The following is a 23,801-nucleotide window of genomic DNA, read 5'->3' as shown; positions in this document are numbered from 1 at the left end:
CTCTGTAACTCAGAACCCCCATTTGTAACAATGGATGTAAAGATTCCTGACAGCCATCTGCTCCACGGACATCTGCAAAAATTTCTGAGGGCACTAAGATTAAACACTGTGTGCACACAGTTACATGGCTTTATTAACTTAAGCATACTTCATTGACATTGGGCTAGCCAGTGTTTCTTAACCGGAGGTAATTTTTTCCCCCAGGGGACATTTGGCAGTGTCTGGAAACATTTTTGGGTTGTTATGAAACAAGGGTACAACTGGAATCTAAGAAGCAGAGGTCAGAAATGTTGCTAAATATCTTATAATGAGAAGGACAGCCCACCAAACAAAAACATCCAACCCAGCATGTCAGTAGTACTGAAGTGAGAAAGCCTGAGCTACGTGGAAGTTTCCCTTTGCATCCTCTCTACAGAAGGAACTTTTTGAAGATAGAGACTTGGATAGGTTTTGTTAGCTATGGGAGAAGCCGGCAGGTGGGAGAACCAGCATCTATAATTATCTCCTCTGTGAGGCTCAAGGCCTTGCTTTCATTCTGCCTCCTACAGCCTCTTCTCATCATTGTCTTAACAATTGTCACCTCGATATATTTCTCTCAAAAAATCTGTTGAAGCTGCGTAAGTCAGAAAATAGGCTCTGGGGAAACTGTGGCCCTAGGAGATGAACCATCTGAGCCAAGGTCACTCAGCAAGTTGCAGGGCAAACCTGGGAGAAAATTCTCCTGGGTCCTGGTCGAGGTCCCTCGGGAAGACATCACTCCATTTTGCTGTTGCCATGGTAATTATAAATCAATTTTGTCTCTCCATTAAAGCAGTTACTCCATAGAACGTTCTCACAAAGGATTGTTGAACTTGCCCTAGTTATTCCAGGGATGTGAAAGTAATCACATTTTTGTATATTCTATAATTCTGGCTACATGTATGACTGTCCTTCACCTATAATGGGATAAATAAGTGAGGTTATATTGCATCGTGGTTGTCATGCATTGCTATGACTACTCCAAACAAAGGAAACTGTGCTAGAAGCAACCGCAAACGATTCTCATTCACCCTAAGAAAGGACAGGAAAGGAGAACAGAGTGACTTTTATCATTCTTACATTATGCTGAATGTTTTACATATCTTACCTCATTTATTCTTCCCTATAATTTGAAGAATTTCTTGAGGTCAATTTTCTCAAATACTGCTGTACATCAGAAACACCTGCAAGGTTTATGAAATCCCAACATCCAAAAAGCACCCCCAAATCATTAAGTCACACTCTCTGGGGACCGGCCTGGGCATCAGTAATTTTTTAAGTCTCCCCAGGTGATTGCAATATGCAGGCAAGTTTGAGAACCAGGGCTTCAGGACTCATTATCCTTATTTTACAATGATGCTGACATCCTAAGGGAAAAATGAACTTGCCTAAGGGCACCCAGCTGGTGAATGGTGAAACTGTGATTCAAACCGGGTCTGCCTTTCTCCAAAGGCCATGCATAATCTTTCTCACTGTGCCATTTTCTCCCCAGAAGTTTGTCGTCTGTGGCTTTCTCATTTACTTGGAAATTTGGTCGCAATCTTGTGAACTTGAGTGAAAGGGAATTCTCTAGAAAGCTATCAGAAATTCCTGGATTCAATGAGCATTTTAAGAACAGGTCTGGGGTTGGTAGGGGGTGGGGTGGGTAGGGAAGTAGGCATAGTCTGTTCTACGCTTTTGAAGGTGCTTAGATGAAATGAAAAACCATTATGTCCAATCTCTTTGTTCCTCTGGTCAAGATTCCAATTCCAGAAAGAAAGGATCCAATTGACCTGACTTGGGTCATAAACTTAGCCTTGACAGGGAGAGGCCAAGACCCTGATCAAAAATCTACCAGATTGTATCCCATAGATGCAGAAGACGACATGTCAATAATGAAAGAAAGGCTGCTGCTAGGAAGAGAGAGTGAACAAGTCCTAGGCAGCCAGAAAAAAACACATGTCTACTACAGTGGAGGTGACTGAGGGACTTATGACAATTTCACAACTACATGATGATTCCAAAGTAAAACTCAGCGAAAATCCAGAGGTCCATCCAATCAAAATCACTAAGACAGATAAGGATCATTCAGAAGAAATATGTCACTGGAGACGTGGCCATGGAATGGCCTCAAAATCATTTGCAAATGTTGTGAGGTTTGTGCCTTTTTCTAAAGACAAGGTAAATGCCTTCTTTCAGATTATTTAGACTCTTAAAAAACAGAAGAGGTAAGGTTAGGGCTCCTGGGAGGTCTTAGGGAAAAAAGGAGAAGCTCACAGTCAATGATTCCTAAGAGAGCTTCGGGTCCCAGGAACTACCCCAGAAAGTGAAGCCCAGTGACCTGGTTTGACACCGCAAAGACAAGGATAGTACAGTTTGCTAAATTTGAGCCAGTAATACAATGCTTAAAAAAAAACCGCACAAGGTAAGAGCTAACATGTTTGCCCACAGTTACACAGCAGCAAGGGACAGGATCTATCCGGTGAGGAAAGAAGATGTGAACCTCTGAGCAAAACGATGATAACTAGAGGAAGCCAGGGGATCTCTAGGGTCAGAAGCCAACAGAGATAATTCAAACTCAGCTGTGGATGTGCCAAAATAGAGCACTGTCCCAGGCAGTTTCCCTGGGACCCTGGGCTCCTTTCCAAAGGGCTAGTTCTCTATCCCATATGAGTATCTTCCCAGACCTAGGCACCACCATGCAGAAATTCGAAAAATGAAGCCATTGTGAATTATTAGCAATAAATGAATCATTGTCCAATTCATAAAGGTCACACTCTGTCACCAAGGATAGAGTGCAGTGGTGCAATCATGGCTCACTGCAGATTTACCTCCTGGGCTCAAGTGATCCTTCCCACCTCAGCCTCCTGACTAGCTAGCACCACAGGTGTGCACTACCATGCCAGGCTAATTTTTTTTATCTTTATATTTTGTGGAAATGGGGTCTCACTGTGTGACTTAGGTAGATGTCAAACTCATAGGCTCAAGTGATCCTCCCGCCTCAGCTTCCCAAGTGCTGAGATTACAGGTGTGAGCCACTGCCTCTGGCCCTGAATACAGATTTTTGAAACCAGATCTCTTTGGTGCTAAAGCTCCTGGTCTTTCAACCAAACCTGCTGCCTATCCAACTCAATTTGATTTTTGAAAATATGCTGATTTTTGTCTCATTTTCACAAGCATTATACTAAACTTCTATAGAGAAATGTACATCTCCTGCCCTCAAGGAAATTTTTGTCTACTTAAGAGATTAGATTATATGGTACAGAAAAATGATGATAACTATATGGCTGTGGAGGTTTTAAAACATAGCTGCAACTTCTGAGAGACTTCTTCTATGGAGAGATGGCCCCTACCCTTGGATCTGGACAAGCTTGTACTATTCAAAGCAACAGAGCAGAGCAGAAGGGGTACTACGTTGCTTTTAAGGCTCATTCATAAAAAGCCATGCTACTTTTGAGTTGCTGCACACCTATTCTCAGAGTATGGGAAGTGTGGAGCAACCATGTAAGAAGTTAGATTATTCAGAGGCCACCATTTTGCGAGGAAGCTCAAGCCATATAGAGGTCATATGTGTAAACACCCTGGTCAGTAGTCCCAGCTGAGCTCAGCCTTCACGTCATCCCAGCCTAGGTGCCAGACCTGTGAGTGAACAGCCTGCTGGTGATTCTAGCACTCAGATATTCAAATCTCCCCTGGTCATTCCAGACTCTGCAGATGAGGCCTCAGACGGTATGGTGCAGAAAGAAGCCATCTCTACTGACCTACAGAATCACTGAGCATGATAAAATGGTTGTCACTTTAGAATACTACGTTTTGGGATGGTTTGTTAAGCAGCAAAATATGGCCATAATAATGGCTTTTTGAGTGATTATTTAATACCAGACACTGTCTTCTAAGCTTGACATATATTACCTCATTTGATCCTCCCAGTAAGCCAGGGAAGCAGGTTACTATTAAACACCATGCCCAATATTACTTAGCTACTAATGGCATTCAAACCCAGGTCATACTAACTCTGACATCAAAGCATCGATAATCTAAACTGCTGTACTATAGAGGAAGCAAAATTATGTCTTCGAATAAAACCTACAAAGCCCCAAGCCAGTTTTCAGAAACACCAACTGCTATTTTTTAAACTAAACATCTTTTTCTTTCTAATTTCAGAAGGCTTACTGTGGAGCTGAGCTAATTATTTGAGCCTTAATCAAGGACCAGCCACTCCCCGAAGCAGCTGTCCTGGCCTCTCTTTTGCCTCTAGAAAGTCTCTTGGGTTGGACAGATATTGGCTCAGGTCTAAACCCCAAATCCCAGCCCTCAGAGGTGAGGATGCATAGGGCTGAAAGGATCCTTGGAGATCATCCAGTCTACTTCCCTCATCCCCTTTAAAGATCAGGAAACTGAGGCCCAGAGAGGTCAAATGACTTGTCCAAGGTCACACGGTGTGTCAGAGGCACAGCCAGGTCTCCAAATTCCCAGGCAAGCATTCTTTCCACTACACCATGCTGCAGTTGCTAAAAATTCCCCAGAGCTGCCTCCCTCGGCCCTCCTCTTGACAAAGCTATTTCCCCCCCGCACAACTACACACAGTCACATTTGGCAAGAGGTGCTATCAGCCCTGCTCTGCTCATGAAATGCTGTTTTGCAACGGGGCCTCTTTGTTCATTAGCAACACAGACAAAGAAAACTGTAGTGCAGTCTTCTTGGAAGAAGATGTTTCTTGTTTTAAAGACGGGAAGAGAGCTTCCTGGCTGAATATGGCTTGAATCAGCATGCAGCTCCAGTCAGGAAAGAACCCAGAGGAGACTTAAGTCTTTGCAAAATTTCTAGAATGTACAAGGAGGGCACACGGCAGGGAGAAGCTTATGGGAGACGTTTCAGAAAGTACTAAAATGTACGCCTAAACAGAGTAAACAGAGCAGATTGGTTACCATCTTGTGCTATGAAGCAATTAGAAGGGGAGGGGTGTTGGTGGGGAACTAGAGTCTTTAAAAGCGCCCATGAAGCAACTGGCCTTCCCAATTTTGGATTCCTGCTCCAGTCCTGGTTCCCAGCGTTCCTTCCCTTGCCGTTTTCTTCAGCTGGGATCTTCCCTTTCTAGACTCTAAATAAGCTGCAGCCTTGGTGCTGAGAGGCCTCAGGATATGCTCTGCCATCCTGAATCACCCATCTGCTGCCTCTCCCCTCTGCTTCCACATTATTCCTTTCTTTTTTTTTTTTTGTACTAGATGTGGTCCCTCCTCTGTCTCCCTAGCTTCTCAGATTGGCAGAGGCTTCTCATGGTTCTGCATGATCTTTGCACAGGATGAGGCAGAAATGAAGGCACCTTTTCACAAGGGCAGACCACACCAGAGAGCTGAGGTCCTCTCTGGAGACTTTTCTAATGCATTTCCCTCTGGAGACGGGCTGAGATCAGTGGGGAGGGAGTGGACCAGATGATCTCCAGAGATACCTCAAAAGCCTGAAAATCTCTTGGCTAGGGAAGGCAACAAGAGGGGGAGGAACAGAACCAAGTTCTATGGCACAAATTCAGAACTTGTACGCTGGCAGCAGATGGAAACGGAGGTGCCAGCTTCTAGCAGGAGGGGATGTGGTGGACGTGTTTCTCAGGGTGGTTGCAAGCCACAAGCCTTGCATTCCAAAGGACTGGGTGAATGCTGCCTGAGAATCCCCCTCTGACACAGCCACAGCATAGGTCGCCAGGCACCAGGTGAGATCTCCAAAAAGAAATTCCTCTGGCCAAGTGAAAGTTCTTAGACCCTTTCCCCCAGAATGGGGTCTTCCCCATCGCCTACCCCATGCTTAGGCAAACCTGCCCAAGGCATAAATTTTATTCCAAATTCCCCTCCTTCATTTTCCCCTAGGAAAATTCCTTCTACTGAGTTAAAACTAAGAGAGAAAAATAAAGATATTACTACATCAGGGAAACAATGTCCTAGGGGTCCCTTGCAGCCCAGGAGGGGAAGGGAAGCTGACCCCCCAAAGAAGGCCCTATAACTCCTCATGGCCTCAAATGCTGCTGTGCTGTGTGTCAGTGTTTATGAATTGCTTCTCAAATAAGGTCAGGGTTCTACGCAGAGTTAGGACTCTAATAAAATGCAGAACTTGTGCTGTTTGCCAGCTAGCTGCAGAGGCATACTTGAATGCTTTCTCAGATACAATTGTTCTCAGATTAATATATTCCCCATGAGTTTTTTTTAATTCCACTTGTACTATTTTTTTATGATGTGTGAGGCTTTCTACATATTTGTACCCACTAAAAGGGATGAGGGGGACTTGCTTTCATCAATGATTCCTGAGGGTTTGGTGTTACATCCTTCATGGTTCTAGCATTTCCCCCAACCCATAAATCTCCCCGCTCTGAACCTAGCCTGGTAGCCTTTGCCTTGTCGGTCATTTGGAGGGAGAGACAGTCTAGATTAACTCTGAAGTTAGTTTGAGCTGTTCTAGTTATGAGAACATTTCACTTGCTTTATTCATTGTGGTAGACACTCAATAAATGGCTCCTTTAAATGACTCCATCCTTCATGGATTCCCTTATTTGGTCCTACTGTCTTGGACACTGTCACTTATTAATTACCCAGTCCTCTAAGCTCCACCTGGTTAAGCTGCTGACATGGCTGGTGTGAGGTTATATTTTAATCTGTAAAAGATGCATCGTGTTAAATGGAAAAAGAAACTAGAACAAGAGTTTGAAGACTTGGGTGAATCTGAGCAAGGGTTTGGAGCTCCCCGAGTTTCTTCATCTGTAAATAAAAGCTTCTAAAATATACCCTGATCATCTTCCAGATACAGGATTTAGTGGTTCAATTCAGATATTGTGGGTGGACTCATTAAGGTATTCACATAGCACTAAATTTAGAAGGCATTTGGAGACATCTGATCTCATTTAAGCCTTGCATCAGCCCCCTGAGATGAGTGTTATTTCTCCCATTCTAAAGGTTATAGATGAGGCAATAGAGACTGCAGAGGTACTCAGACAGGCCGGGCAGTTAGAAAGTGACAGAAACCAGGATTCAGCTTAGGTCTTTCTACTCATTTTGGCTTATATCCAGATTATACTCCCCACTGGCTTCCCACTAATTCCACTTAGAATCCCCATACACGGAACACTTTGTACCTATATTCTAGAGCCCAGCAGAGAAGGAGAGGAAAGCAAGAATGTCAGCAAAATGCTAGATAGTCCAGAAATTTCTGCAACACATTTCTGAGCAGGACAGCTCTCCCATGAGATCATCATTGCTGTGCTTTTTAATTACAAAATGATCTGTCCTATTTGGGGTACAGGGAGTTCAGGAGTACATCTAAGTAATTCATCATTTATAGAACCCAGCCCTGGGGCACCTTTATATGCTACCCTGGACATGACAAAAAATTTCAGATGCCCATGAAGATGAAGTCTGAGGCTGTTTCCAGGGCAGAGCTCTGAGTTTGTTGCAAGTCTCCAGCCTCCGGTGAAGGTTCAGGCCATGAAATCCAATCTCCAGACCTGGGGCTCTGATGGTGACAGTCCAAATTCAATACCAAGGCTGTGGAGAGCTAACAGAGGGCAAGAAGCCAAGCTAGAAGGATTAAGGCAGGAGCCAGGAGCAAGTAAGGCTCAGAGAGATGCAAAGATGCACAATTCTATGGTCAAGTCATAAACCTCAGATTACAAGAGAATCATGGAATCCACAGCATGCAGATGTACCTGAGTCAGGGCACTCACTAGGGCACACACTAGGGCATATGCTAGAACATACATCAGGGCAAACACTAGAGCACACACTAGGGTATACGCTAGGGCACACACTAGGGCATACACTAGGGCACAGGCTAGGGCACACACTAGGATATATGCTAGAACATATACTAGGGCATGTGCCAGGGCATACGCTAGGGCATACGCTAGGGCACACGCTAGGGCACACGCTAGGGCACACGCTAGGGCACACGCTAGGGCATATTCTAGGGCACACGCTAGGGCATATGCTAGGGCACACGCTAGGGCATATGCTAGGGCACACGCTAGGGCATATGCTAGGGCACACGCTAGGGCATATGCTAGGGCACACGCTAGGGCATATGCTAGGGCACACGCTAGGGCATATACTAGGGCACACATTAGGGCATATGCTATGGCACACACTAGGGCATATGCTATGGCATATGCCAGGGCATACACTAGGGCATACTCTAGGGCATAGGCTAGGGCATACACTAGGGCACATGCTAGGGCTTACATGGGGTATACACTAGGGAATACACTAGGGCACGCACTAGGGCATACATTAGGGCATGTGCTAGGGTACACACTAGGGCACACACTAGGGCACACAGTAAGGCATGCACTAGGGCAAAGGATGGGTATGCCTGGTAACAGACAAGCTAGAGAGGTAGAAAAACTCAAGAGGGAGGCAAGGTGGGTGGTTAAGTGTGCTGGAAGACTTTCAGGAGCCACAAGATACACTGCTGCCGAGGTACAGAGTGAATCAGGGGTCAGGAGCCAGGTTGGCAGTTAGGACAAGAGAAGAGGAGTCTGGGCCCACACAAGCGGTGATATGGCCGTGATAAGTGCAGTCACACTCCACTCCAGCCAGGATTCATCTTATGTACATCCTGTTCGGGCAGGGCCTGATGCCAGGGCAGGAGGAGCCCAGAGATCCTGGCTAAGAGAAAGCAAGGGGGGCATCTAACTGCAAAGGAAGATGTCTGTCAACATTTGAGTAGATACTTGAGGGGGGAAATACTACTCAGAACTATTCTTGGAGGCTGTATACCCTCAAACCCAAAATTTAAGAAACAGTCAGTGGACACATACCATGGAGATCTTTTCCTAAGATGTGGATTCTGTTCATTCTGTTCTAAACATTCCCAAAGTGCAGCTCCCATCATTTTATGTTATGCTCAGGCCCATCTAGTCATGAATTTCTGTGACTCTGTACCTTGTTCCCATTTCTATATATGGGGCCCCTATCAGCCTTCAAGCTCCAATACCAAGGCCGCCTATTTCGTCTGTTTTGCCAGGTGTCCAGATCACATCCTTGACGTTCCTCTCAATGCTTTGCATCAAACAGGAGCTCAGTGGTTTAAGCTGAACTCATCGCGTTTTTCTTCTTGTTTTTATTTGAGAATTGAGTTTGGAAGACAGAAAAGGAGACTGCCTTGAAAGCTTCTGGAAGGAATGACAGGACCGGGAGTTGGAGTGCAGCCTCAGAGACCAGTCTGACTGGATGAACCCTCTCCTGTTCCTGACTGGGGATGTCATTTCGCCTCTCTGATGTAGTTTCCACATCTGTACAATGGAGACAGTACTCCTGCCTACTTCACATAGCTGTTCAAATAGGAAATGAGTTCACGCATGTGAAGTGTAAGAGCAGTACCAGGCACAAAGAATCGCCGAAGAAATGCCAGCTATTGTCGTGGTGATGATCGTCGTTGTTGTTGTTGTTTACAGAGGCTTGGGGACCCTGTAGGCCTCAGTCCCTTATGCTCCATCCTCCATCATATCCGTCCCCAGAACTACTCCAGAAAATGTGCCCTATGCCGATGGGTACCCAAGATGCTAAGGGAAATTGCTGTGTTTAAAACCTGTAGCTACCTGAGCTCTGCTATTGGCAGAAAGGCTCAATCCCCCAGGCTAAAATTTTTACCAGGCAAGAATAACACATATATACATATACATACAACATACACACACATACACGCCTCACATCCTGTGCTGGAGGGACTTGTGGTACTAGCCTAAAAGGACAGAAGTGAAGCTAAAGTCATGATGGAAAGTTCCATGAGAAACCAAGAGCTTAGAGAAAATGTAGCAAGCTGAAGAATTAAGCATTAATAGGAAATTATTCCAGAGAGAATATGAACCAACAGAACCCCAGGGAAAGAAGATGCTACAAGCCAAGAAGACCTTAACATTTTTTTTCCATCCCAGCCAGAAAGAACGGGGCAATATATTTATGTAATCCACACGCCAGATTGTAGAAAGATTTTGAAAAAAATGCACAGAGAACTCTGCTGATTATATTGACAACTTGGATAAAGATCCATAGGGCAAGCTCATTAAAATTGCAGAGGAAATAAATAGTGGGAGATGGGGAAAGGAGTAGTTAATTGCTAGATGAGGAAATCGAAATAGAAAATGCTCCTGAAAAGCTGATGAAATGAAATGATTTGCCAAAAGTTAATTAGGATAAATGCAAAGTGTTGCATTTAGACTCCAAAAAGTCAAATGCACAAGGCTAGGAGGGGAGACAGCAAGCTAACCACAGGGAAGGCTGGGGAGATACAGGGATGCCAGACAGCCTGGCCAAATTGAGCCCACCTGACGCTATCACTGGCCAAAGAGAAAAGGTTCCTTTGAATGTGCTGGCTGATAGAAGTCAAAACAGTGAGTGGGTGGAAAGTCTCCTTCTAACTAATGCAGTCAAAGAAGACTGGAACCTATTTAGAGGAAAAGAACTAGGGATAGAGGACAAGGCCTATGCCCAAACTGTACCACATACAGAATAGTTGAGGCATTTGTAAAAATGTAAGGAGACTCGGGTAAATGGGTGATGAGAAACACCACAGCAATAAGGCTTTCATAAACCTATCATTTGGAAAAAAGATTAAACTTGCTCTGGGTAATGACAATCAATGAGAAATAAGTCCAACCCCCACACAAAGAAAACTTTCTCATTAGGACTGTTTTTTGTTTTTTTTTTAATGGAATAAATTGCTTTAGGAAGAACTGATCTCCCAATCACTAGATTTAATTAAGCAAAGGAGGCTAACTGACCACCTTCTTCTAAATTGTGCTGATGGAAGACCAATCTTCATGTGGTTGGAACTTGGACAAAGGACCTCTTTCAACCCCGACGATCCATTTCTCTTAATGAAGCTTCATTCTGATCATGCTCTGATATGAGGTCTACACTCAGTAGGACTTTTGATCATAATAATGACAGGAACATTGTTGGAGGGTGCCCTTAATTCCAGGCAGCCTATGTGGATTAATACAGCATCCTTTGAAGGGAGTATTATTATTATTCCCATTTTGCAAATGGAAAAACTGAGGTCCAGCCAGCCAGTAGGTGACAGAACCAGGATTTGAGCCCCGGAGTCTGGCTCTAGTGCCACATTTTCTCACCTTCTGTGTCCACTCAGTATGGAAGACTCTAATCATGTTCTTCTTGGCCAGTTCTTTCTAGGGTTTCACTGTATCAAACATGGTACTGACAACACAACTATGAAGACCACAGAGAGTGGAGGAGAAAAGTTAGCCTCTTGACAGGCCAGCAGTAATAGCTACAGAGCACGGTCCAGGCCTACAGAGCTGAGAGGTAGAGGGTTCCCATCATGAGCATCCAACCTGGGCAGCGCTGCTTTAAATTTAAGGATGGGGAACAATGAAGAGTGGAGAGCCCTGGGAGCTCAGCGCAGTGCCGGGGCACCCTCTACAGCCATTCTGCTTGGGGTTAGCAGTGGTCCAGAAGAACTCTCTGGGAACACCTCCATCCCTTGTTTTTCCTTTCTTTTCAGCAGTTCTAAAAAGGGTTAAGACCACCTTACATAATGAGGGTGGAGCCTGCTAATAAATACAGCTGTTTCAAGTAAAAGCAGTAATAGAGGCAGACATGAGAAGTCAGTAAAAGGAGGCATTTAGGGAAAGACCGAAGGAATGAGCATTGAAAAAGAAAAGTCAGGGCCAAAACTTCCCCAGGAAAACCCACCCCCCAAAAATAAACAAATAAAATGCATTCCTTATTTAGATATACCACAAAGCAACAAATCTATGGAAAAGATATAAACCACTTTAACAGTAATCCCCTTTTTATGGAACAGAGGCCAAACTGGGCTTTGCTGTAGGGGCAGAACCAAGAGCAGAGAGAGAAAAGGAATTGCCTAGCCAGGAGGGAATTGGGTACAACCCACAAGCAGGCAAGGAACTTGCCTCCCCAGGGCTTTGGGTTGGAGCAAATTTAGGGTGGGCATCTCAAATCTTCCAGCCGGACAGGGCCTGAGATGAAGAGATAAAAACAACAGCCACGGTCAGTAACGTGAATAGTTTGGGGAGGGCTCCTAGGTGCCAGGTGCAGTCACATATCACTTGACGATGGGGATGAGTTCTAAGAAACTCATCATTAGGCGATTTCGTCAATGCGCAAACCTCTTGGAGTGCACTCACACAAGCCCAGATGGCATACCCTACGACACACCTAGGCTATGTGGGACAGCCTATTGCTCCTAGGCTCCCAACCTGCACAGCATGTTACTCTACCGAAAACCGTAAAGCCACTGTGACATAATGGTAAGTATGAGTGTTTTTAAAACCTACCTAAACATAGAAAAGGTGCAATCAAAGAATGGTATAAAAGAGCAAAAATGGTACATCTGCATAGGGCATTTATCAGAAATAAAGCTTGCAGCACTGGGAGTTGCTCTGGGTGAGTCGGTGAGTGAGTGTTGAGCGAATGTGAAGGCCTAGGACGTTACGGTACACTACTGTGGACTGGATCAACACTACACACTTAGGTGACATGAAATGTATTAAAAATAAAGTGATTGCACTGTGATATTACAAAAGCTACAATGTCACTAGGCAAGAGGGATTCTTCGTCTCCATTTCAATCTTATGAGAACACTGTCCTCTCTGTTGTCCACTGCTGACCAAAACATCATTTTATGTAGCATATGACTGTACTGTGTTAAGCACTCCCTGTATATTATTTCATTTAATCCCCCCAATGGGGAAGATTCATTATACATACTTTACAGTTAGGAAATCATAGAGGGATAAACAATCACAGCAATGAGCGAACAACATGGTAGGCACCATGCTGAGCACTTACAGGGACTGCCTCAGGCTATATTCACAACATCCCCATGAAGACAGTGAGCTTATCATCCTGGTATCACAGGTGTAGAAATAAGGTACAAAAGAATCAAACACATTGCGGTCCGCAGCAATAGTGTAACACGCCCACAGTGCAACAGCAAGGATGTAACTGAGCTGCAATTCACACCCAGAGCCCTCTGACTCCAGAGCGCCTGCCCTAACCACAATGCTTAGGGGTCGGGACCTTCTTGCCACAGCCCACATTGCCAAGGCAAGAGATCCTACAGCGGCAACTCGCTAGAGGTATTGATCGATTTACGACCTATGCAACTTACGACCATTCAACTTTACGGCCACAATCGCTAGCCACGACTGCTCTGCATCTGGCAGCGCAAACGTTGCCCAGCTGGGCATATGACAGTGCGGGCCAGCTTCCGGCAGCACTACCATCTCCGCGTGCATATAGCCTACTCAACTTACGACCAAATCGTGTTACGACCGGTCTGTCGGAACCAATCGTGGTCATAAGTCGAGCACTAGCTGTATTCCTTCTCACTTTCCAGGGGAGACAGAACTCTGTGACAACAAACAACACTGGAGAGAAAACAACATAACAAACAAAATGGCAAAAATGCAGAAATAACAGAAAATCCAGATGATCAACAAAAACAGAACTTATCAATTAATACAAGAAGAGCAGCAATCAAAACCCACAGAGCGCTCAGGATGATGCTGATGAGTTCCTGATTAGAAAGTCCTATGGTTTAAGTGCTCAGGATTTCCAGCTCTTTTCATGGGCCTGTGCACAGTAGGAGTTTTGCAGGGTCGCTAAGCAACGCCTGGCAACCAGACTCCAGAGTAGATCACTCAACAGGAGTCCTTGGTAACTCTAGTAAGCCAATAGATTTTAGTTCATAAAATCCAAATTTTAGATACTCTTAATAACTCATGTCATAGGTGACTAGTAAGGAGCCCTTAGTCATAAGCCAAAATGCAAATCTATAATGGTCCATCTTTCACTTGTAAGAACTAAAGAAGGACTTGTCTTTTTGAGGCGCATTCTTCCTTTATTGAATGCATATTTGCTGAAAACCTACTGTGTGCCAGGCAGTGTTCTAGACACCAGGGAAGTGGATCCTGACAGTTCCCCCAGTGGACTGTAACCACTAAGAAAACCACTAAGGCTATACAAGGATTCTACTTTCACAAAAATGAGGCCCAGAGAGGTAATGCAATCTGTTCAGAGTTGCACAGCACCCTGGAGGGTATACAGGTCCACTCAGCTGCTCCTTAGTCTGTCCAGGAGGGCACTGTGTTTCCCTAAAAGGCCACATCACCATCGTTGACCCAGAGAGGTCCCATGATTCACTGGCTTGTCCCTGTCCTCTAAGGACTGGCCCTGAGGGCTAGAAGTGCCCGGACGCAGGGCTTGGCTGTTGAGCATCTTGGAAAGTCTCCCACTTGACCTCAGGACTTCTGTGGTCAAGTGAGGGAAAGCCTATGACATGGTGTCGGTTTTTATTGGACCCAACCACCAGCAAAGCTAGCCGTCATCTGGAGTGATGGAGAAAATTAAGTTACCACATTCTCACGTTTCAGCCTTTCGCCCGTTCTCCTTCGCAAACAGGAAATGTTTATTTAAATACAGCAGTCTCCAGCATGTTCCAGAGCCAAGTGAAAAACCAAATATGTCCACTCTTGCCCCCACTCCACTGTTCAGGCCACCCCTCACTGCAGGGAGAAGTGGGCCTCTGCCTGCCTCTAGGCAGGACGGCAGCATGGGGAGAAGTGGCCCCACGTGAGAGTTCATTTTCATCTGCCTCCTCTTTTTCCAGGCTGAGATTGTGGTTGGAGAAGAATGACATCTGTGGGCTCCTTTTGTAGTCAGAAGGGTAAGTGCAACATCTGTTTACTCTGTGCTCCATGGTAAATGTTTGGTTTCAGGCACCACCATTCACTTCCTCTCCTCTCGTCCTCTATCTTTGCTGCATGGATAATAAATTACACTGAATTCTTCTCTGCATTTATTTAGCTTTCTTGTGGGTGTCACCTCCTCATGGAGGGGGAAAAATTGTCAGTAGTTTATAAAAGACAGAGTTTCTTTTTCTGCCTGATGTGCTGACGTTACAGAGAAGATCCTGGAACACAGACCCCCGACTCTGATTCTGGCTTCATTATGAACAGTTCAGGCCCCATTCCAGGCCTGAAGCAAAGCCCCAATGGGGAGCACGTTATCCCCACTCCGGTTTTCCTTAATGTCATAACACAAGGTTTCAGAAGTCAAAAGCATCCAGAGAAACAATATACAAAGACACACACACACACACAAATCCCTTCATCAAAGGCTTTTTGGGAGGCAGAGTATCAAGAATGGAGAATGGAGAAAATGCTGTTTCTTTGTTTTAAAACACAATTTAAACATTTGAGATCAGAAAATTGGATTTTAGGACAGTCCTGAGCATCTGATGACAGTGCTGACAAAACGTGCCCCATGGCAACATGAGCCCTGGGGAGTTCAAAAGGCTCACCAAAGCAAGTTTCCTTCTTCTATCTTTTGCTTACATTCCTTACGTTGAAGGGCTGGTTTTCTTCTGTATATGCAATGATTCTATATACAGTTTCTGGAATGCAGTAGAGGTTCAAGTCATGTTTGTTCTCAAACTCCTAGGCTCAAGCGATCCTCTCACCTCGGCCTCCCAAAGTGCCATTGCACCCAGCCTCAAATAATGTTTGTTGAATGAATGAAGGCAGGAATAAATGAGTGATTCCTCTCTGAAGAAATCCTTGGCAGAGCATAAAAATGCCAAATATCCCCCAAGAGTTTTCAGAATTGAAACGTGACATCTGAGTTGGCTGAGAGACGGGGTTGGTGAAGGACATTGGTGGTGAAAGACTGTTGGGGGGCTGCCCTGAAACCCTGCAGTGAACCTGACCCAGCTTGTTCCTAAACGCTGTCCCCCATTCCCAGGGAGGAAGGGGACTAGAATGAGATACCATTGCAGCACCCCCATGCGCCTTAGCCAAAGTGGCACCAGTGACCACAACTGAGGCAGATGAGACCAGGGATATCAAAGCAGCTCCTGCTCTGCCATTGCTGGTTAAAGACACAGGCCGTGACTGCAGCAGGGGGCCTATGGAGACCACCAGGACTCCAGTCTCCACACCATTGCTTCTGGAGCTGATGGGCTTCCCTGAGCTGCACAGATCTCTGAAGGGAGATGACTGGGTGACATGCTGGCGTGGGTGCTGTTCCTACAGCTTTGGGAAACTTCCTACATACCAGGAGGAGAGGGTTTACTCTTCTTGGTTTCCCAAACAGGCAGCACGATTTTGAAGATGAGGAAGAAGTAGTTTCAAGACCCCAAGCAGCAGACCTAGCATCAAAATGAGCTGAACATTTGCAGGGTATGACAGAAGCAGAAGCAACAGCAGCCTATTCTAAGATCCAAGCCCAGCCAGAACCCTCCCAGGACTGTTAGTTTATAGGTCATGGCCCAAACTGACCCTTGTTCCACGGATGACCAGGGGAGCGATAAGGCTGTGGGCTTAGGAGCCAGTCAGGCTTGGATTCAAATAATTCACTCACTGCATGACCTTGAGTAAATGACAAGATGGCTTAACTGTAAAATGGAGTAATAAGCATTGCCTATGTAACTAATAAGGTTATTGTAGAGATTCAATAAGATAATACATATACACAAATCAAGGAATGAAAAGCATTTATCAAACGTTAGCTATAGTTATTATTTCACTAACTCATGTGGCTAGCACTGGTGTGAGGAGGAGGGGAACTTAGTTTACAAGTTATAGGTATCTAAAAATACCACTAAAACAAGTTTTTCACTGCTCTGGATTAACATAATAACTGAATTAAGGTGTGAAAAACTGGATTCTGGCCCTTTTATTGCCATCAACTTGCTGTGTTTTCTTGGGCAAGTCGTTTTACACTTCCAAGCCTGGTTTTTGACATGTGTTAATGAAGATTCTGCTCTCACCCTTTAGGATTGTGTAGTTCAACTCAACAGAACAATCATTGCACTTGAGGGAAAAAAAAGTTTTGAGCCAAAGGAAGAAGAGAGCACCAGAAATAAGGAAGACAGTTCTGTTGAGTCTCCACCCAGAGAGGCATAAAGACGTGGAAGAGAAGACGAGGTGGGGTGATAGGAGGTGACTAACAGGAATAACACACTCCAGGACAATGCTTGTCATTAATACTCTTGTAGCCTGAAGTCAAGAAGAGAGTGGAAGATCCAGGCACCTACCCCTAAGGCACATGAGGAAGGGGGAAACAGGGAGAGCAAGACACGGAGGGAGTCTACCACAATAGAGCAAACCCTCACCCACTTCTCGGCTGGGTTCCCAGTAAGGCTCCCACCCACTCCACCGTTTCTTCCCCACTCCCTTACCCCACCCCAACTGCAGAGGAATAGGAGCCCACCCCAGAGTCCAAGTTTTGAATCTGGTCCGAGGATCAAAATGATAAACGTTTCCAAAACGTTGACATATGAAAAGTAAATATTTGGTTGCACAATTGGGGCTAAAACGAAGGTCAATCCACCCCATTCTCCAAGCGCCTCGCCACTCGCTGCCAAGCCCAGGATCCGAGGCTGAGTGCGGTTTGTAAGATTATAACGCTGGGTCTCATTTGAAGGGTTGTCAGCATTTCCATTCTCCGGCCCAGCCCCGTTCGAGGAGGTATTTAGAACCGAGCCATAAAAAATTCACCCGGGTCTGCAACTTGGCATCTCCCAGGCTGCGCTCCAGGTGGAGCGGGTTTTGCGAGCACCCACTCTGAATCTGTCCAGTTCCTCAGAAGTTAAACCTTCACCCACACTCAACTTTCCTTGCAAGGGCAGCCAGAGAGCGGCTGGCCCATTCTGATCTCCAAGCGGGTCAACAGTCTTGGGCCCTCTCTCCCGACTCCTCGCCTTGACGCCCCATCATCATACAGCTTTCTCCTTCGCCTGCCCCCTTTTTTAATAAGCACAGACCCCTGGCCCTCACCCTAAGACCGCAAGGCTGCAGTGTTCTTGCCTCCCCTCACCTCCCGCCAGCTACTCCCTAGAAGCTGTCAGCCGGCCCTGCGTCTGGAGCCCTTACCTCTGGAGAGGTACTGCTCTTTGCCCTTCGCGGAGGGCTTCAAGACCTCTCTTTCCCGATCTGACCAAGCCTACAGATCCCCAGCTCCGAGAGGGAGAGATCGTATCTGAGAAGGGATGAGAATGGAGACTACATCCAGGGAGGCCGAGGGGAAAGGACGGATCTGGCGCCTGGGGGCCCCCTCTGTGGGACCCAGGTGGGTGGCCCGCGTGGGGTGGGGCAGGGGTACTCACAGGCGCTCGGCGTTGCGGGGGATGCCCCGAGGAACCGCGCGGAGGCCCAGCCCGTGGCAGTCCACGCTGGCGGCGGAGCAGGTACACTTGGTGGGGCAGGCAACGGCTGGGGGCCCGCTCAGGACGCTCGCCAGAGCCAAGGCCAGCGCCAGGCGGGCGCGCAAGGCGGCGCCGACCCCTGTCCGCCCGGGGGCCATGGTGTGCAGGGCCCCGCTCCCGGAGGAGTCTGCCTCTGCGGGGCAAGACGCGTGAAGCCCGAGGAGGCGCGCGGGGAGCGCGGGCGGCCTGGGGAGCGGGCGGCGGAGTTGGCGCGGAGGAGGGGCGAGCTCGGCGTTCAGGCGCACGGGGCGCGGGCGGAGCGGTGAGCGCCGGGCGGCAGCGGCGGCAGCAGCAGCAGCTCCATCGGTGGGGCCGGCGCTGCCCCGCTGCGCATCGCTGGGAGTGCCCAGGTGCGGAGCGCCCCCTGGCCCCGATGGCCCGCGGGCCGGGTTGGGGATCTGGGGCAAGCGCAGTGGGGCGTGGCGCCCGGGGAGGTCTGGCTTGGGGCTGGGCTAGGGCGCGCGGTGGCGGCGGCGGCTGGGGCACAGGGCGGCCGGGTGAGCTGGCCGGCGCTCGCTCTCTCCATTCACTGAGCAGGGCAGACACCGGAGACGCGGGGCCCACCCCTCCCACCCCCGCTCCCCCCCAAAAAAACGCCAACTCCGCCTCCCATTGGCTGCGCCGCGCGTCATGTCGACTAAGTTGGGAACTTTGCTGGAGCGACCCAGAGCCGGGAGGGAGGAGGCAGGAGAGGAGCGAGAGAGAAGGAACCAGGGAAGGAAAGGGGCTTGGCCAGCAGGGCCCCGGGAAAGAAACACTGAAACTTATTCACTGTTAGGAGCCAAGGACTGATAAGGCTCTTGACACTTTTGTTTTTTAAATTCTTGCTCTGAGCTGAGCACTCTACTCATATGTTTTACTTAAGTCCACGATCTACCAAGGGGGCGTCTGAAAACAAAGCTCAGAGAAGTGAAGCGACTTGCTGGAGGGCCACAGCTGCTAGGACGCCAAACCATGGCACTGTCACCCACGAAGCCACTTCCCTACAGCACTCATGGCAAAGATCCATAATTTTTCCTGAAGAGCCTTGGTTGACACCAGTGTACTCCACAGCTAACACACACACACACACACACACACACACACACACACACACACACGGTGGTCCATGTTGTTGAGGTCACTGCTGGCAAACCTTACCCGGAAACTTGCCCTGCGTTGTGCAAACCCAACGCTTGGTGGGCTGCTGAAAGTACTGATGACAGGGACTTGGACCCCTGGATTGACAATGCCTTGTTCCATCCTTGGGTTTCTGCTTCCTAACTGAGTGACTATGGGCCAGTTGTGTCATCTCTGAGCCTTCGTTTTCTCAAATCAGGGGCCACAGTCCTGTCGTCTCACCTCCCTGGGTTGTTTGGAGCATCACAGAGGAGAACGGGTTTTTGTAAAAGTCATTCGAAGCCAAGACATCCCTTCTGTCCCCAGCGCCTTCTTTCTTCCAGTGCCCGCTTTAAATTGGCTAGGTCTGAGCTTTTCCAGATGCCAGTGGGGAGGGGCGTGTGCATTAGAGGCTCCATAAATACTCGTAGGAATGATTTTGTTTGTTTGTTTGAAAGGAAAGGGCAGGAACTGCAGGAACTGTTGCCCAGATTTCCTTGAGATACCCTCACACTGAGAAGCTCTGAATGAGCCCTGCGCGCGCGCACACACACACACACACCCCTACATATTCATAGCCACATACACACTTTCACATACTCAGGCTCACACACACCCATGTATATACCTGCAATGACACACACGTGCACATGCATGCTTGCATGCACACACACATACTCACACAGTGACAACAGCTATACTCCTGAGAGCTCTTCCCTTTTCTTTCATAGGAATGCTATTCTGATTTATTCTACCTCGTTTTCCTTCAAGGAAACTTTCAACTACTTGACCACATCCTGTGAATATATAGTAGAGTTGCAGATTTTATTTTATTATACTTAGCAGATTTTCAAAGGTTTAGCTTCGGGCACCCAGTTCCGCGCGCTTGCGCGCGCGCGCGCACACACACACACACACACACACACACACACACACACACACATATGCACACGCTCTCACACACACACTAGAGTCCCAGTTGCTCTCTCTCTCTCTCTCTATCTCTTTCTCTCGTCCCTTCATCATTCATAAATACATTAGGTGCAATTTACTGCTGTTTTCTTGGGAAAGGCTATCTGTACAGATGCTGTTGTCATCGCCCCCTGGTGGCTGGCAAGGGCCTATGCTACGGTCCTCAGGGTGACTTCAACATTTAAGAACTCTAAACATCCTTTTCCCCCTTTCCTCTGAAGCTTTCCTCCAAACCTTGAACCAATTTAGTACCAGGACTGAGGCAGATGAGAGAACCGGGCAAGGGCCCAAGGGTACAGAGCGTCTCAGACTGTCTGGAGCAGAAAAGAGTAAGGTTTTCTTTGTTTTCCCAAATGCATGCTAGAGCATGTTTTGCAATCCCTTCGGGCTGGGCCTGGATCTGTGCTCCGAGCGCAGTGGGGGGCTGTGTTTTCCATTTAAGCTGCTCAGGGGGTTTCAAGAGCCAGACTAGATCTTTAAGTGACTTTATAGGCATTCAAGTGTGATTTTCCTGGGAGATGCCCCTTACAACACATGGTGAGAGTCCTTCAGAGCCAATCATCCCTGAGGAGGAGGCAAGTGGGAAAGACAGGAGGGGCCCATAACACCAGGCTAGGCAGAATCATGGAGTGTTTGGGCTGGAACAGCCTTAGAAATCACCTAACTCGACATTTCTACAAGTGACTTCTGATGACTACTGGTTCCTCACGTTTCACCATGGGGGAGAAAAAAGTTTCCTTGGGCAAGGATAGATTGAGAAATATTCACCTTCACCCCTCTTGGAGATTTGCATCACAGATGAGTGTTTTTAGGGCCCTGAGAAGTCTTGCAATAAGGAAATCTGTTTAAGGCTATTTAATCCAGGTTCCCAGGATACAGGACCCCTTTTCATATAAACAGTAAGTTATCTTGGAACATACTTCGAGACCCCAAATATAGTTCAACTCTTCTGTTTTAGTAATAAGGAAACTGAGTTTCAGAGAAAGATGGGCATTGAAGCAGGGTCACCCAGCTAATTAGTGAAGTAACCAGAGCCAGGACTCAGGGCTTCCAGTGCTGGAAATGTGGCTCTGTCCACTCCTTCGGCTGATTCTGGGGTTTCTCCAGAAGGCGGTCACTACCCAATGGAGGAGTTGCCCTCCTTGGAGAAGACTGAGTCAATTGTTTGGAGGTCAGTATTGTTTAGAACTCTCTAAATCCAAGGACCTGAGGTGGTTTTACACTCTACGGTGTCATTTTTAGAGTTCCCCCAAAGTCCCTGGACAACTTTTGAATTTTTCCCTTTGCTTTTCCATGGGCTTCTCAAAAGCAAACTACTCACCCATTACTGCAGGAAACCCCATCTCAAACTTTCTACTCAACCTGTGCTTATCTCCCTGTGTAAGGTACCACCCTTCGCCACAGTCAGCTGAGGTTTTCTGTTTCCAACCATCCAGACTAACCATTTGTGCTCATGACTCTCCAGTGGATTCTCCAGATCTACTCTCTGCCCACTGTCAGAGGCAGTTCTGTTCTCCAGAACAAACCATTTTTGCCTATTGAATTTCCCCCAAAAAGGACTTTTAAAGAAATCCATGGATAGCACACAGAATGTAAGGAAAAAAAAATGAAGATGGAGGCTTCAAAAATGACAAGACCCAAGGCGGAATCTAGGTGCCAAGCTCAAGATTTCCAAATTCTCAGGTGGGAGCAACTGATTCTTCTGACTTGAGTCACATGACTACACTTTTGGCCAGAGAAGACAAGAACCCATGGGTAGCAGTTTGACGGAAACTGCACTCAGCTGGGCAGGTAGGAGTCCTGCTCTCAAGGAAAACCCAGGAGCTACTAGCTGAAGAGTGGGTGGGAGTATTGAGAAGGCAAAACAGCTCGAAGCATTTACCCTCTCGCACACACCACAGCCACTTAATTCTTCAGTTCCGTTCATTATTCCCCATGACCACCTCTTGAATGTATCTCCTCTTCATGTCTGGCTCTCCTGCTATTGTTCAGATCCTAGTTTCATGCACAGGCATTGCTTATTGGCCCTCACATCATTTCTTAGTTTTCTCATTTCTTAGTTTTTTGCTCCACCAATCCATCCTTTGCTCTGATGACGCAGGAATCTCTCTAAAAGGCAGACCTGACCATGCAATCTTGAACTCCGGAGTTGTTTTCTGCTTCTTCCACTGCATCTCCCACCAATCCTCCACATTCACTCAATACCCGCCCCAGAACATCCTCTCCTACCCTCCCGTCTGTCTACCCCACAGTCAGTATAGCCGCAAAATCCTCCAGTTTAGAAGCCGAATCCTCTGGACTTCCTAGTCCGGACCATTAGGTTCTTGAAGACAGTGACCCTGTATAATCCAATTCTTTCAAAATTGTATTATAAAAAGTTTCAGGCGTATAGAGATATCTAATCCATTTTTGCAATCTTGATATCTAGAGGTGCAAATAAACCTTTGATGATTGATAAATGAATACATGAATGAATGAATAAACAAATAAATGATCTTCTCAATCAGCCAGCTTATTTGACATTCTCCTATTGTATTTTTATTCATTTTAATCAATGTTGCTCGATCTTTTGGGGGAGGGGGGTGGTTACATTCTTCTAGGATGCTTTTGCAAATGACACACATTTGCCACCCCCACCCCTAATTCTGATATATTTGCTTCCACCCCATCATGAGTAACAGTTTGTGCTCATCATTCTCCAATGGATTCTTCAGATCCACTCTCTGTCCACTGTCAGAGGCAGTTCTATTCCCCAGGATACTAACCTTTACAGACTGACTGTATCACCTGAACTCCCTTGGATCTAGCCATATAGGGAACTAGTTCAGAGAGCTAGAGGAGAGAGGCCAAGGGTTCTTCCTCTACAGGACTGAAGTTTGTCAGTGGTTGCCTTTCCCTATCGAAGGTCATAGTTCACATCTAGCAGCTGTCTTCTCCAGATATATAGGTCTCCTTGGAAACCACTGCTATCCCGTTACCCCTTTAGAGGACAGGAGTGGAAATAGCTTTCCACTGCTGCTAAACTTTGGGGGTCTCCATTCCTCGTTGATTTCTTTCTCTTTCTTTTTCTCTTTCTCTCTCATTTTCTCTCCTCTCCTTCTCTCCTTCCTTCTCTTCTCTCCTTCTCTCTCCTTCCTTCCTTCCTCCCTCCTTTCCTTCCTCCTTCCCTCCCTCCCCTTCTCTCTCTCTTTTCCTTCCTTCCTTTTTTTCTCTCTTCCTCTCTCACTTTCTCTCCTTTCCTTCCTTTTCTTCTCTCCTTCTCTCCTTCCTTCCTCCCTCCTTCCCTTTCTCTTTTTCTTTTTCTTTCCTTTCTTCCTTTCTTTCTTCCTTTCTTTCTTTCTTTCTTTCTTTCTTTCTTTCTTTCTTTCTTTCTTTCTTTCTTTCTTTCTTTCTTCTTTCTTTCTTTCCTTTCCTTCTCTCTCTCTCTCTCTCTCTCATTCATTCGTTCATTCTCACTCACTTAGGCTAAAGTGCAATGGTGTGATCTCAGCTCACTGCAACCT

The 23,801-nt window shown here is 46.7% G+C and overlaps 1 protein-coding gene across 2 annotated transcripts in view; it reads right to left on the bottom strand.

The window, feature by feature from the left end:
* The window catches only part of SLIT3 (slit guidance ligand 3), a 627,018-nt gene extending 608,268 nt beyond the window's left edge, over positions 1-18,750 (bottom strand). Inside the window, exon 1 of one of the 2 annotated variants that reach the window (XM_032252688.1) lies at positions 18,130-18,750. In XM_032252688.1, coding sequence (XP_032108579.1) covers positions 18,130-18,326 — 197 coding nt within the window. In that variant the 5' untranslated portion in view covers positions 18,327-18,750. Of the gene's footprint in view, positions 1-17,202; positions 18,056-18,129 lie in introns of those variants that run through there. The other variant, XM_032252689.1, reaches the window with a different exon arrangement.
* Positions 18,751-23,801: the final 5,051 nt, after the last annotated feature.

The sequence above is a fragment of the Sapajus apella genome, unplaced genomic scaffold (assembly GCF_009761245.1).
Source record: "Sapajus apella isolate SASKATOON/1434 unplaced genomic scaffold, GSC_monkey_1.0 scaffold79, whole genome shotgun sequence".
In the NCBI taxonomy this organism is placed as follows: Eukaryota; Metazoa; Chordata; class Mammalia; order Primates; family Cebidae; genus Sapajus; species Sapajus apella.
This window is presented reverse-complemented; position numbering and strand designations above follow the sequence as displayed.